This window comes from Oryctolagus cuniculus, chromosome X (genome assembly GCF_051225735.1).
Source record: "Oryctolagus cuniculus isolate XC-2025 breed Fujian yellow rabbit chromosome X, ASM5122573v1, whole genome shotgun sequence".
NCBI lineage: Eukaryota > Metazoa > Chordata > Mammalia > Lagomorpha > Leporidae > Oryctolagus > Oryctolagus cuniculus.
This window is the reverse complement of record NC_142888.1, coordinates 83,415,349-83,430,973: the sequence shown is the minus strand read 5'-3', so window position 1 is coordinate 83,430,973 and position 15,625 is coordinate 83,415,349. Positions and strand designations below refer to the sequence as shown.

General features: G+C 43.0%; 1 protein-coding gene across 6 annotated transcripts in view; it reads right to left on the bottom strand.

Annotated features, from left to right (window-relative positions):
* Nucleotides 1-15,625, bottom strand: part of ACSL4 (acyl-CoA synthetase long chain family member 4) — a 90,501-nt gene that overhangs the window by 26,678 nt on the left and 48,198 nt on the right. For 2 of the 6 annotated variants that reach the window (XM_051827238.3, XM_008272873.5), the window contains exons 3-9: nt 14,106-14,345; nt 13,704-13,881; nt 10,526-10,635; nt 9,900-10,038; nt 5,992-6,142; nt 5,730-5,853; nt 832-903 (exon numbers count right to left, since the gene is read on the bottom strand). In XM_051827238.3, the coding sequence (XP_051683198.1) occupies nt 832-903; nt 5,730-5,853; nt 5,992-6,142; nt 9,900-10,038; nt 10,526-10,635; nt 13,704-13,881; nt 14,106-14,333 (1,002 nt within the window). In that variant the 5' untranslated portion in view covers nt 14,334-14,345. Of the gene's footprint in view, nt 1-831; nt 904-5,729; nt 5,854-5,991; nt 6,143-9,899; nt 10,039-10,525; nt 10,636-13,703; nt 13,882-14,105; nt 14,637-15,625 lie in introns of all 6 variants that reach the window. The other 4 variants (XM_070066417.2, XM_008272872.5, XM_070066415.2 and 1 more) reach the window with 2 other exon arrangements.

Sequence of the window (15,625 nt, the reverse complement as noted above, 5' to 3'; positions counted from 1 at the left end):
ATAAACTTTGTCCTTTGGGGGCTCTGTTAATTGACAGTTGCCCTCAGTTACCATATAGAGGGTCAGAAGGCTTGGATCCTAAATTCAGCTCTGCCACTTGCCTGCTCCATAATCTCAGACATGCTGCCTCAGCTCTCTAATTTGGCCTGGGGTTGTCTCATTTTTAAATTTAAGACATTAAACAAGATGATCTTTAGAATACAACCTGTCTTAAAATATTATGGCCGGGACCAGGGCTATGGTGCAGCAGGTTAAACCACGGCCTGCAGTGCCAACCTCCCATATGGGCACTGGTTCAAGTCTCAGCTGATCCACTTCCAATCTAGCTCTCCACTAATGCACCTGGGAAAGCAGTGGAAGATGGCCCAAGTGCTTGGGCCCTTGCATCCACATGAGAGACGCAGAAGCTCTTGGCTCCTGGCCCAGCCCTGGACATTACAGCCTCTTGGGGAGTGAATCAACAGATGGAAGATCCCTCCCTCCCTCCCTCCTTCCCTCCCCCCCCCTTATTCTTTTCCTCCATGACTCTGCTTTCAAACAAATAAATCTTTTTTAAAAAATATTATGGCTAATTCTCATACTAGGTAATTTGAACTAGGTAATTTTCATCATCTAATGTTCAAGTATCACCAAACACTGACAGGCAAACACTGCAGAATCTTGCCACTGCATGATTTAAAAGAACACATTTACCATGGTTTCAATAGAGCAAATTTTTTTAAAAAAAATATGCACATATATCTAAGGGTATTACTTTCATAAAAAGTTCAAGTCTGAGCAATAAATTACATAGATGACCCTTGTCTGTTCATTTTCATATTCTGTACTCACCGGAACAGCAGCCATAAGTGTAGGCTTCAGTACAGTACAGTCTCCTTTGCTTCCCTTTTTAATTTTGCTGGACTGCATGAAGGAAAAGTAAATACAATCAGGGAAACCAGCCTGAGCAAAAAGATGTCCTAATTCCAGTACTAATAAGGGACACAGAAGTTACACATGATATCTGATCTTCTAGCACTCTGAGTTACCTGTCACAATGATCACAACCTGCAAGTCAGAAATGCAAGTGCTTTCATACTTTATTCTGCAGATTATAGCTGCCAATCCATTTCAGCCTTCTTTAGAGAAACTGATCTAGGGTGATGAGAAAATGGCCTACTTCGGTGAACCAAACTGCTTATTAAAAACACATCACCTACTAACGCACAGACTACTACCACAACCTAAAAAAGCAAAACCTGGATTAAGTCAGACTTAACACTAAAAAAAATTGAAGATAATTTTAATTTTCTTGGATCACTATATGCAAAGCCACATCTGAAAGTCAGCACTATGAGCATCAATTAACAACATGCAGAAGTCCTAATTTGATAATATTCCCACTGGTAGCATATGAAGGACACCAGCAATGGCTAAAAAGGCTGTGTGTGTGTGTGTGTGCGTGTGTGTGTAACTATGTATATATTCCCTTTTCCTTTCTTTCTTATCTACAAAAATACTAACTCTAATTTCAAATGTCACATCAGTAGGAAGGAAAACTGACAAAGTCACCCACTGAGAGACCTAGAAGAAAATAAAAATCTGTTGAAATGTAATTCATTAGACTTCAAGTTAAGATATAGTACATGTTGGTCATGGTCAACACAAGAAAGAAGAAAACCACCTCTTAAGAAGTATTGTGATCAGTAAGAACCAACAGCTTAGCCACACATAATGTTCTGCTGGGAGAACTAAATTGGTTTTCCTGGGGCTAGTACCATGGCATAGTGGATAAAGCCGCCACCTGCAGTGCTGGCATCCCACATGGGCGCCGCTTCAAGTTCTGGTTGCTCCTCTTCCAATCCAGCTCTCTGCTATGGCCTGGGAAAGCAGTATAAGATGGCTCAAGTCCTTGGGCCCCTGCACCTGTGTGGGAGACCTGGAAGAAGCTCCTGGCTCCTGGCTTCGGATGGGCCCAGCTCTGACCATTGCAGCCAAATGCAAGTGGCAAGACCACTCTCTCTGTCACTCTACCTCTCAAAATAGATAAATAAAATCTTTAAAAACATTGCTTTTCCCTTCTTTTCTTGAATATAGATAAAAAGTATAATGTAACTTCTTGGATTTTATGTATGCACGTGTGTGTGTGTGTATATTTTTCAGTGCAAATCTACACCCACCCACCATGCATGGACAGGCTGCTCTATGGAGAAAATGGCATTCACATCCTTCACATTGGAGCTGTCCTCCACATATTACTGAGCAGTTTTGTTACTGAGAGCAATTCCAGGGTAGCAGTTCCTGTTTACCGCTTTTAGTAATATAGTTTGACTATCCCTTACCCAAAATGCTTGGGCCCAGAAGTGTTTTGAATTTTGTATGGCTTTTGGAATATTTGCATATGCATAATTAGTATCTTCAGGATGGGGGCCAACCCTAAAGATGAAATTCCTGTATGTTTCAAAGGCACCTTATACTATATATCTTGATGGTAATTTTATATAATACTTTAATACATCTGTGTTTTAACTGTGACCTGTCACATGAAGTCCAGTGTCGAATTTCCCATGTGAGGTATCATGCCGGTGCTCAAAAAGTTTTGAAGTATTTCATATTTTGGATTTTCAGATTAGGGTGATTCAATCCATATTATCAGTTCCTTTTTTTGTCATATTGTGATCACAATAGCCCTGGTTATAAGAACATTGCTAGCATCTGCTAACTCCAAATGTGGTAACTGTGGGCTCTGATATTTCCTATGTGAGGGAGATTCCTGGGGTTTAGACTCGTAGGAAAACTAAGAGGCTTTATAGTAAAGTTGATTTAAAAAGTAAGTGGGAATTTTATTTAACAGGCTTCTAATGTGCTAGCTTGGCCTTAGAGACTTCAAGAATTAAGTCAGACCAGAAATAGACTCCGATTGTCCCTCTTTCCCCACACTGAGGCTATTGTTCTAGGAAAGGCAATGCAAAAAAGGTTGTTGGTCCCCTGGCTTCTGAATTTCCCCAAATTGGGGGAAAATCTTTCTCAAAACTTAGTGAAATTTTTTTTACAATTTAATAACATCTCTGAACATAAGAAAGTCCATGACAATCCCTCAAAACATAATCATCACAGGTTGTTCTAAAAACGAAAGTTTAGAATTTATTCTCCAGTCTCATTTATAGGTCTATTTTTACTTCACTAGATCAAGTTCTGTTTACTAGTTTGTTTGATAGTTTACTTACTCTCCATTACTAGTCTAGCAGAGTTTATGTGATATTAACATTTTTTATTTACTTATTTATTTGAGAGGCAGATGGACACAATGAGCTCCTAGCAATTGATACGCTCCCCAAATGCCCAGGAGCCAGGTCTCCCTTGTAAGTGGCAGAGACCTACCTACTTGAGCCATCACCACTGCTTCCTAGGGCATGCAGTAGGGGGCTGGAGACAGGAACCAGAGCCAGGACTTGAACTCAGGCACTCTGACACAGGACCTGGGCATCTGAACCAGCATCTTAATCACTAGGCCAAAATGCCCACCCCTAGTCCAACAGATTGTAAATGTGTTCTTTGAGCTGAGTAGTGTAGTTACATTAAATACAGCAGCACTCCACCTTACAAAGAGTTTGTGTTCCTTGAAGAACAAAGTTGGTAGCTGTTTAGAATAGAACTTTTGTCTCGCAGAAAAGACCGCTTTAAAAGGAGATGACTGACTGGCCAGCAGTCAGTACAGTGGGTTAAGCCTCTGGTTGTGACGCCATTAGAGTGCCAGTCTGAACTCTGGTTCTTCTGCTTGCGATCCAGCTCCCTGCTCACGTGCCCGGGAAGGCAGCAGAAGATGGCCTGAGTCATTGGATCCGTCACCCACCCACACAAGAGACCCAGATGGAGTTCCTGGCTCCAGGCTTTGTTCTGGCTCAGACAGGACTGTTGAGGCCATCTGAGGAATAAACCAGCAGTGGAAGATCTATCTCCTCCCTGCAACTGGGTATATATGTGTGGCTGTGTCTGTGTGTGTGTGTGTGTCTGTGTGTGTGTGCATGTGTGCGCACACATGTATCTCTCTGTGTTGCTCAGCCTTTCAAATAAATCTTTTTTAAAAATTAAAATATAGGCTGGCGCAGCGGCTCACTAGGCTAATCCTCCACCTGCAGAGCCGGCACCCCGGGTTCTAGTCCTGGTTGGGGCGCCGGATTCTGTCCCAGTCGCTCCTCTTCCAGTCCAGCTCTCTGCTGTGGCCTGGGAAGGCAGTGGAGGATGGCCCAAGTGCTTGGGTCCTGCACCGGCATGGGAGACCAGGAGGAAGCACCTGGCTCCTGGCTTCGGATCAGTGCAGCGTGCCGGCCGTAGCGGCCATTTGGGGGGTGAACCAATGGAAGGAAGACCTTTCTCTCTGTCTCTCTCTCTCACTGTCTAACTCTGCCTTTCAAAAAAAAAAACTTTAAAAATTAAAATATAAAAGGATATTGGATTATCCTAGTGGGGTAGCTGTAACTATGAGGGGTGAGAATGGACATTCTAAAGTGCTGTTCATTTTGTCTTACCTAGATGTTCAAGATCAATTTATGTGTGTATTCATACATATGGACTGGCATGTATATATTACATGTATATATTAAATTTTTTTAAATTTTTTTATTTGACAGAGTTAGACAGTGAGAGAGACAGAGAGAAAGGTCTTCCTTCCGTTGGTTTACCCCCCAAATGGCTACCACAGCTGGAGCTACGCTGATCTGAAGCCAGGATCCAGGTGCTTCCTCCTGGTCTCCTATGTGGGTGCAGGAGCCCAAGCACTTGGGCCATCCTCCACTGCCTTCCCAGGCCACAGCAGAGAGCTGGACTGGAAGAGGAGCAACTGGGACTAGAACCCAGTGCCCATATGGGATGCAGGCGCCACAGGCAGAGGATTAACCTAGTGAGCCACAGCACCAGCCCTATGTTAAATTCAATGAAATATTATGCTTAAGACTTGTGTACTTTAAGTTATATACCAAAAACGAAAAAACAAAATGTGGTAAGAATCTCAGTTCAAAATAAATCTTTAAAATACTCGACTATGGACAAAGGTATTAGATGTGGGGTTTCAAATGGGCTTAAAACATATTAATTAGCCATACCCATTGCTGGAATTTCTGCTATGAACAACAGAGAAAAGAGGAAGCTTGGCTCAGTGTAGTAAGCTGAGAGCTGCCCTTGAGCTGCTGCAGTGCTACCCAATAGAATATTCTACAATGACGGAAATACTCTGTCTCCATGCTATGCAATATCATGGCCACTGGCCACATGTAGCTTTTGAGAACTTGAAATGTGGCTAGAGCAAATGAGAAAATAAATCTTTTAAACTTAATTTTAAGTTCCCACCTACATATGTGGCTAGTGGCTAGTACATTGGACAGCATAGGCCCAGAGAAACCTCGGAAGAAAACTGAGCCAGAACCCTACCATCCCATCCACTTCCCCAGAAAACAACCAAAACTCATGGATCATATGTCAAAAAGTTTGATACGTTTATATTCTCTATCTTAGCTCTCCAGAATAAAAATCTAATAGATAAATACAAGATGAAAGTAAACAGTCATTTTAAATGAATTTTAAAGTATGTAGATAAAACAATGCTAAACAGATCTATAGAGTTGTTTTCATGGAAGCTATTGTTAAAGTCAAGGAGAAAGATTACCTGAATTAAAATATCTCATGTTTTAGTAATATGTGTTCAAACAATGCAACTTAATATGACCATGTCAATATACTGAAAGATTTGTCACCTGGTCAGACAGCGTAAGTGGAGAAGAATATCCAATCCTACAGCCATAGGTAAAGCAAGATATCTCTGCTGTCAGTTCCAGCACATGAGCCAGAGGCAAGTAGCCAATGTATGTGTCCTTTGGTCTAAAACAAAATATTACAAACATTTTAACCACTGTTGAAAAGGCATTTTAAATTCGAAACGTCAATCACTTTCATCATTTAATATAGTTTAAGTTTAGAGAGTGCCACACATGAGCTCTGGTTTCTAAGAACTCTTACCCTAGTCCAGGTATTCGCTCACACTGGCCTGTCATCCCAGCTATCAGATTGCTATGATGCATCATCACTCCCTTAGGTCGGCCGGTAGAACCACTGGTATACATGACAATGGCCATGTCTGATGGCGTTGGTCTATTTGGAGGAATGCTCGCTAAATGAACAAAACAGTACATTTTCTTTCATTTAAAAGTTCAATCACGAAACACTGATATTTCAGATAAATCTCTTAAGGCAAATATTCTTCATTCATAATCAAAGCAAAAACAATTACCAAATCCTGGTTAATTACAATGATAATTTCTAACTCAATTACTGGATATTTTTCTGGATATTTACCCTCATCTCTGTTTGCTCATGCCCCCTTGCCCCTCCCCAGTATTGTGTACAGAGTAATGTTTTTGGGAAAAAAAAGGTCTAGGACTTCATTGAATCAGAAGGATAGAGTATTAGGTTTAAGCTCCTGAGATGTCAGTTTTCTCAACTCTAAAATCAGACAGTTGGACTAGATTGTGGTTCTTAACTCCTGGTGGACATCAGAATCACCTATGGAGCTGAGACAAAAGATTATTTCTGAAATTTTGGATTTCATATATCTGGGATGGAACAAGAGGTGACTGAACCTGCAGATTGCACGTATGCAATTGCAAACAGCCAGACTCTATCTTTAAGGTGACTTCAACTCTAAAGCTCCATGTTAAGTTGTATACCCTAGAGCTTCCACTTTCAAGGTAGTATAATGTGCTTATCTAGTAATTGTTTTCCTTTCCAGAATACATTGAAATGGAGAATTCACAGCTATATTATCAGAATTAAATACAAGTGTAATAAGATAAGATTAAAATGTCCATTTACAAAATAACTTATGTTGTCCTATATTAGCTAAGATAAAAAATTTAAACAGCAAGATATACCAATGAAACAAAGATAAAGTTATACTTACACTGGCTAAATCTAATGCTTCTTAAAGTTAGTGTCCTAGTTTACAAAACAAGCAAAGACAAACCAAATATCTCCTATGATGATGATTAATACAAGCAGCAACAAGAAATATGTTGTTTTTCCCAGTTTAAGCACATAATGTGACACTTTGTGCCTGCCCAAATTTGCATAATCATGCAAAAAGTGTCACCATAGTAACAACTCGACTGAAGTACCAAAATAAATGTATCCTATCTACTAGAAATGAGTGCAAGTGGGATATATGGCCTATCATGTTTTTGCTCACACAGAATTATGAGGACTGACACCTCTTTAGTTTTCTGCCAATACCCCTCGGTGAATCATTAAAATTAGCAACAAATTTCTACCAAACAGAATTTCTCAGTCAAGTTGACCACAATCTTGCAGGGTCAATCAGGTGTTCAGAGACCGTTCTCCCTTGGTTTCTTATGTTCCTTCACATGTTACCAGCAGAGGCACTGACTTTGTTCTGGACTATTTTTTCAAAGACATTTGCCCAGAAATAGTTCCTCCCTCCAGAGCTAACAACAGGTGCACCGCTACTATACAGCACAAGAAAGATAATAAACTATTTGGTTTCTCTAAGCTGTTACAGCCATGGGTAAAAAGATTGTTCTTTGGGTCAGGCATTGTGGTGTAGTAGGTAAAGCCACTGCCGGCAACACCAGAATCCTATATGGGCTCTGGTTCCTGTCCTGGTTGTTCCACTTCTAATCCAGTTCCCTACTTTTTTTTTCCCCTGGGAAAAGTGACAGAAGATGGCCCAAGTTTTGGACCCCTGCCACCCATGTGGGAGACCTGGCTGAAGCTCCTTGCTCCTGGCTTTGGCCTGGCCCAGCACTGGCCACTGCAGCCATTTGGGGAGTCAACCAGATGTGGCTGGAAGCGCACTCTCTCTCTCTCTCTCTCTTCTCTTATTTATTTATTTATTATTTATTTATTTGACAGATAGAGTTAGACAGTGAGAGAGAGAGACAGAGAAAGGTCTTCCTTCCGTTGGTTCACCCCACAAATGACCGCTACAGCTGACACTGTGCCGATCCAAAGCCAGAAGCCAAGTGCCTCTCCTGGTCTCCAATGCGGTACAGGAGCCCAACCACTTAGGCCATCCTCCACTGCCCTCCCAGGCCACAGCAGAGAGCTGGACTGGAAGAGGAGCAACCCGGCACCCATATGGGATGCTGGTGCTGCAGGCGGAGGATTAACCAAATGAGCCACAGCGCTGGCCCCTTTCTCTCTCTCTCTCTCTCTCTCTCTCTCTCTCTCTCTCTAACTCTATCTTTCAAATAAATAAATAAATCTTTTTTTTTAAAAAAAGACCGATCCTCATCTCTGACCCAGAGATGTCTCCAAGACATCTGGCGGACTCACTTGTATGCAAGTAGGGTAAAATCTCAGACTCTGCCATCCTTGAAACATGGTAGAAAGCTATAATCTATACCTGTTATTGTAAATACATGTTTACTTTCCAATGATAAAATACTCAGAAGTTGAGTAGAGGTTCAATTTTCAGCTACCAAAATGAATCCTTTCCTCATCTAGTATGGCATAGCTACCTTCACATTAAACATGAGAAGAAAAGTATTCAAATGGAGCATTGATTTCCTCAATTTTCTGTACTAATGACCAACTGAGGACTTTTGGCTATGATGTGCATTTATCTGTTTCAAATGAAAAGTTCTAGTTATCACCTCAGTAGCAGAATAAATCCAAGCATTAATCTTCGTAAAGAGTTTTGCATCTTCTCAGATACCATTAAGATCACTAGCACTAAGCATTAAAAAAAAAGGGGGGGGGGTTGGGGCAAGCGCTGTGGCATAGCGGATAAAGCCACCGCACCCTGCACTGCCAGTACCTAATATGGGCACCAGTTCAAGCTCGGCTGTTCCACTTCCAATCCAGCTGTCTGCAATGGCCTAAAAGCAGCAGAGATGGATGGAATGCTTGAGCCCCTGCACCCACGCGGAGACCCTGAAGAAGCTCCTGGCTTCAGATCAGCCCAGCTCTGGATGTTGCCACCGTTTGGGGAGTGAACCAGTGAACGAAAGACCCCTTTCTCTGTCTCTCCCTCTCTCCGTAACTCCACTACTCAGATAAATAAGTAAATCTTCAAAAAAAAAAGGTTACTACATATAAGGTCTGAGATCTGTTCCTGTTATGAAGTCCAAATTGAAAGGTTACAGAGGCTTATTTTTAAAGAATAAAAGTTTGACAGCAACTGCTATAAAGTCTGAACCACTGATTACATCACAACTGTTTAGTGAATTCTAAACAGTGGTTAGTTTCTTGAAGGGAAAAACAGAAAAATCTTAATCATATTCTTGTAGGTAGTTTTTAATTGTTTTAAAATATCTTTATTAAAAAATGGCTGGCCCGCACTGCGGCTCACTAGGCTAATCCTCCGCCTTGAGGCACCGGCACACCGGGTTCTAGTCCCGGTCGGGGCACCGGATTCTGTCCCGGTTGCCCCCCTTCCAGGCCAGCTCTCTGCTGTGGCCAGGGAGTGCAGTGGAGGATGGCCCAGGTGCTTGGGCCCTGCACCCCATGGGAGACCAGGAGAAGTACCTGGCTCCTGCCATCGGATCAGCGCGGTGCGCCGGCCGCAGCGCACCGGCCGCAGCAGCCATTGGAGGGTGAACCAACGGCAAAAAGGAAGACCTTTCTCTCTCTCTCTCTCTCTCTCTCACTGTCCACTCTGCCTGTCCAAAAAAAAAATGGCTTTCAGAGGGCAGCAAGCAAGTTGGCGGACGTCTCCCCAGGAGCAGGTGCTGGCATATCCCCTGCTCTGTTCCCTTTCATGTAGTAACCAATAAAGGCCGTTCGCACAGGAAAAAAAAAAAAAAAACTTTAACACTTTAACATTTTCATTGCCGTCATTTCTCTTTCTAACCTACTAACATGACAAACTTTGAGTGCATTAGTAAATTCGCTTTTACTGCTTTACTTACAGTTTTCTGGCTTGGATCCTAACTCCTCTACTGATTGCATGCTGTGAATCTCAAATCCTTCAGGATACTCTGCTTTATTGATAGTCTTATTGTCCACATAAATGATGTGTTTAACACAACTGATTTCCACCAATGCAGTCTGTTGAGCAGGAAGAAAACCCAGTTATTAAATTTGAGCCTACAACAAAAATTCACTTATTGAACATTTCCCTTTCCTGCCAGATAACACAACTACAAATTAAAAGAAAATGTTGGCTGGCGCTGCGGCTCACTAGGCTAATCCTCTGCCTTGCGGCGCCGGCACACCGGGTTCTAGTCCTGGTCGGGGCGCCGGCTTCTGTCAAGGTTGCCCCTCTTCCAGGCCAGCTCTCTGCTGTGGCCCGGGAGTGCAGTGGAGGATGGCCCAAGTGCTTGGGCCCTGCATCCCATGGGAGACCAGGAGAAGCACCTGGCTCCTGCCATCGGATCAGCGTGGTGCGCCGGCCGCAGCTCACTGGCCACAGCGGCCATTGGAGGGTGAACCAACGGCAAAGGAAGACCTTTCTCTCTGTCTCTCTCTCTCACTGTCCACTCTGCCTGTCAAAAAGAAAAAAAAAGAAAAGAAAAAAAGAAAATGTTGTATTTACCTTAAGTTTGCTTTCGAGAAGTTCAACACTAGTAATCAGATAGGAAGCCTCAGATTCGTTTAGCCCATGAACTACTGCTTCTTTGCCAAGTGTGGCATATAAAGTCACAACTACATAAAAAAACACAGATATTAAACAGTGAATGTTTATTAGAAAGACATAGCATGATAGATACAATCACAGTCAAAAAAGATATTCTATAATTTAATTTTATCTTGTGCTTTTTGCTTTTACCCCATAAACGTGCCTCAAATGCCCCAGTGGCCCAAAGTTTTCCTTACAAATTCCCAGGACTCTGACTTCCTAAACCTGAGGAGACTCAGAAACCCTGGGTTGCCACAACAGGGCTTTAAAACTCAGTCAATTAAGACGCTCAAGACTAACAGATCCTGGCTGCACTGTGGATTGCGGTCAGAGGCAGCCCACCTTAGGGCTCTCTTGTGGCCCACACCTTTGATGGTCATGGCCCTAAAGCGTGATAAGACCCTAAAAATGCTGAGCTCTCAAGTCAGATCAGCCATGAACAATGTTCTCACTTCTACCAAGAATCTTCTTTTGTGGGTCCAATGTCCAATCAGATTGGGGTCCTCTTCGCCTTACTTGGAGGGGCTAAGGAGATCTACTTCTTAGGAGCCACCGAAGATAATATAAACTGAAATTAAGATCTGTTAGAATTGAAGGACAAGGCCGGCGCCGCGGCTCAACAGGCTAATCCTCCGCCTTGCGGCGCCGGCACACCGGGTTCTAGTCCCAGTCGGGGCGCCGGATTCTGTCCTGGTTGCCCCTCTTCCAGGCCAGCTCTCTGCTGTGGCCCGGGAAGGCAGTGGAGGATGGCCCAAGTGCTTGGGCCCTGCACCCCATGGGAGACCAGGAGAAGCACGTGGCTCCTGCCATCGGATCAGTGCGGTGCGCCGGCCGCGGCGGCCATTGGAGGGTGAACCAACGGCAAAAGGAAGACCTTTCTCTCTGTCTCTCTCTCTCACTGTCCACTCTGCCTGTCAAAAAAAAAAAAAAAAAAAGAATTGAAGGACAGCCACTAAACTCAGAACAGACAAGGAACAGCTCTAGGCTGGGAATCAGAAAGGACAATGTGGTTGAAAAGAGCCACTTTGGGGCCAGTGCTGTGGCACAGTGGATTAACGCCCTGACCTGAAGCGCCAGCATCTCATATGGGCGCTGGTTCATGTCCCAGCTGCTCCTCTTCCAATCCAGCTCTCTGCTGTGGCCTGGGAAAGCAGGAGAAGATGGTCCAAGTCCTTAGGCTCCTGCACCCACGTGGGGGACCCAGAAGAAGCTCCTGGCTCCTGGCTTCGGATTGGTGCAGCTCCGGCCATTGCAGCCAATTGGGGAGTGACCCAGTGGATGGAAGACCTCTCTCTCTCTCTCTCTCTCTCTCTCTGCCTCTCCTCTCTCTGTGTAACTCTTTCAAATAAATAAATAAATCTTTTTTTAAAAAAAGAATAGCCACTTTGCAGGAGTGGTCGATTGCTGAAGCTTGGTGATAGATCCATAGGGGAACATTTTTTTTTTTTGACAGGCAGAGTGGAAAGTGAGAGATGGAGACAGAGAGAAAGGTCTTCCTTTTGCCGTTGGTTCACCCTCCAATGGCCGCCACGGCTGGCACGCTGCGGCCGGAGCACCGTGCTGATCCGAAGGCAGGAGCCGGTGCTTCTCCTGGTCTCCCATGGGGTGCAGGGCCCAAGCACTTGGGCCATCCTCCACTGCCTTCCCGGGCCACAGCAGAGAGCTGGCCTGGAAGAGGGGCAACCAGGACAGAATCCGGTACCCCGACCAGGACTAGAACCCGGTATGCTGGCGCTGCTAGGTAGAGGAGGGATCATTTTCATATTACCTATTTTTGTCTGCCTGAAATGCAAATTCTTGACTCCAACACTAATCCTATAGTGTTCTATTTTATTCAACAAACAACTGAAGGCTTAGCATGGCACGGGGCATTGTTCTGGACTCAATTATGAAATATTGTTTCTTGCACAACAGCAGAAACAAATGCTGAAGAATCAGAAATATACCCAATTTTGCATTCTAACATATCAACCAACAATTCAATCTGCCACATGCTTATTTCTTGTGTAAAATGGAGTAACAAGTCAAATAAGAGGCTTCAAGGTGAAAAAATGAACTAGACTTAATCTAAGTCATGTTTTTGGTTATTTTCATCATTATTGTATGTGTCACCTCCAAAAATAGTCCCAAATCTCATATCTTTCAAGCATGGCTCATTTCCAGTTGAAAAGCAAAATTCTAAATTATATCCATTAACCTGCCAATTTCCCCTGGTAGCCCTTAGAAGTTTACTATCTTAGGGCCGGTGCTGTGGTGTAGGAGATAAAGCTGTCGCCTACAGTGCTGGCATCCCACGTGGGTGCCAGTTCAAGTCCCAGCTGCTCCACTTCTGATCCAGCTTTCTGCTATGGCCTGGGAAGGCAGTGGAAGATGGCCCAAGTCCTTGGGCCCCTGCATCCATGTGGGAGACCCCAAAGAAGCTCCTGGCTCCTGGCTTTAGATCAGACCAGCTCTGGCCACTGTGGCCATTTGGGGAGTGAAACAGTAGCTGGAAGACCTCTCTCTCTCTCTCTTTCTGCCTCTCTTTAACTCTGCCTTTCAAATAAATCTTTAAAGTAACTATCTTAACAGGTATTATTGGATAACTTTTAACCATAAAATTACATAATATTTTATGGATATAATATATACAGAAATAATGGCTAAAGAATGCCTGCTTTGAAAGCAGGAACATCTCTTTTTTTTTTAAAGAGATATTTATTTATCTGAAAGTCAGAGTTACAGAGAGAGAGGAGAGGCAGAGAGAGAGAGAGGTCTTCCATCCGATGGTTCACTCCCCAACTGGCCACAATGGCTGGAGCTGTGCTGATCTGAAGCCAGGAGCCAGGAGCTCCCCCCGGGATTCCCATGTGGGTGCAAGGGCCCAATGACTTGGGTCATCCTCTACTGCTTTCCCAGGCCATAGCAGAGAGCTGGATAGGAATTAGAACATTTGGGTCTCAAACCGGTGCCCATATGGGATGCTGCTGCTTTAGGCCAGGGCATTAACCCACTGCACCACAGTGCCGGCCCTGAAAGCAGGAAAATCTCAGAACAACTTTCACAAGTTAGCAAAGCCCTCTCTCCTCCCCCTGCAAAAACACAAGGCACTTACGAGGAAAGTTGTACTTAAAGCAAGTCTGTGCTGCAATCATCCACTCAGCCCTGGTCTCACAAAAAATGGCAATGGTGTTCTTTGGTTTTAGTCCCAACGCAGTGAGTCCACTACCAAAGTTATTCACTCTGCGGTTCACTTCGAGATAGTTTATCCATTTATAATTCCCGAGAATTAACTGTTAAAAGTGAGACATGTTCTCATATTAGTGTATTTATCCAAACAAGCAATCAAAATATTATTCAAGGTGTATGATTCTAAAAATTCCCTTAAATGAATATACAGAACCTCTGAGATTTAGTTACATGGTCCCAACAGAAACCAGCATATTTCAAAAGTACTTGATTTATGATAATGCAAAAGGTACCTTGTTAAAATAATTAAAGCACAGAAATACTTTACCTTCTTAAAAACCTTTCCATTTGGCTGCATTTCATTTTCTTCACTTAAGATTTCCCTGGTTCCAAGGCTGTCCTTCTTCCCAAACTTGGATACAGCATAGTCAAATAATTTATCCAGAGTGTCTGCTCCAGGGATGTCTATGACAGCTAGCGAGTCGAAGTGTGTGACAGAGCGATATGGACTTCCAGGTTTGTCTGAAGTGGGCTTAGCTTTTATTCTCTTTGCCATAGCGTTTTTCTTCTTGGCATTGGTAAGAAAATACCATGGAATAAATATAAGGGCACTGTATATTGTTATCAACAAGTGGACAGGCAGTAAAATAATGGTGAGCACATTTAGCTTAAGTTTCATAGTGGAAAGGCTTCTAAAACGGTGCTTATTTCTTGTTATTCTTTGGCTTCTGAAAGCCTTATTCTGACGAGGAAGGCAATAATGGAAGCAGCAGTGAGAGCAGCAGTATAGCCAAGGCAGTTCAGTTTTAGCGATATAGATAAAAGTTAGTAACCTTTGGAAGCCGACAATAAAGTACACCTGTAGGTGAAGACAACGAACCAGGCAGAGAGCAGAAAAAAAACAAAAACAAAAAAACAAGAGTATTAACAAGTTGATAGCACAATCAATTTAAAATACTCAGGTCTTTATTAGTTTATATCATTGATTTGATACAGAAAGCCGAAATAACTGGTCTGAAAGACTGGCATTTCCCATTTTTCATCATTATTGACAAAAATGTTTAGTTAGTGTACCGACTTCTGAATTTGATTTTTTTGTAGGTTTTCAGCTGTGCTGGTACTCTGCACATCATTTTCTAAGTCAGTTGTGTAATATGACCTTAACGCATACAGAAATGCATGAATGTAACATTTAAGTTTGATCAAATTTTGCAAGGTTAAGGTAAGCCAATAATGAGGCATTTTAAAAATACATGTACGTAAACCAGATGGCTTGAAATAGGATTCCATTTTGTGGATATCTTAGCAAGGCTGCCATGATCACCTCTGCTCTCAAATTTTGCTGTGCCACCCAAGGGTGCCAAACACCAGAAAGTCAGCCAAGAAAGATAAAGACCCCACAACCAAGTCAGCAAGGCCAAAAAGAAATGCTCCAAAGGCAAAGTTTGGGATAAGCGTAATAACCTAGTCTTTTTTGACAAAGCTATGCATGACAAACTCCATAAAGATGTTCCCAATCCTAAGTCTATAATCCTCCCTGGCTCTCCGAGAGACTGCCTATGCAAGAGTCCCTGCCTAGGACAGCCCCTCAGGAGCTCCTCAGCAAATGACTAATCACACTAGCTTCAAAGCCCAGAGCTCAAATAATTGATACCAAAAAACACCAAGCTGGGAGAGAGCCCAGCTGCTCGTGGAGATGTAGAAACAGTTTACACCAATTGCACATTTAGAAAAAAGAACATTTTATGAAGTCCAGAAATATTATACTGGGTTCTTCATTAAAGTATATTCATTCTATTAACCATTCCATAGTCCCAAAATAGGAGCAATACAATTGTAAGATCATTT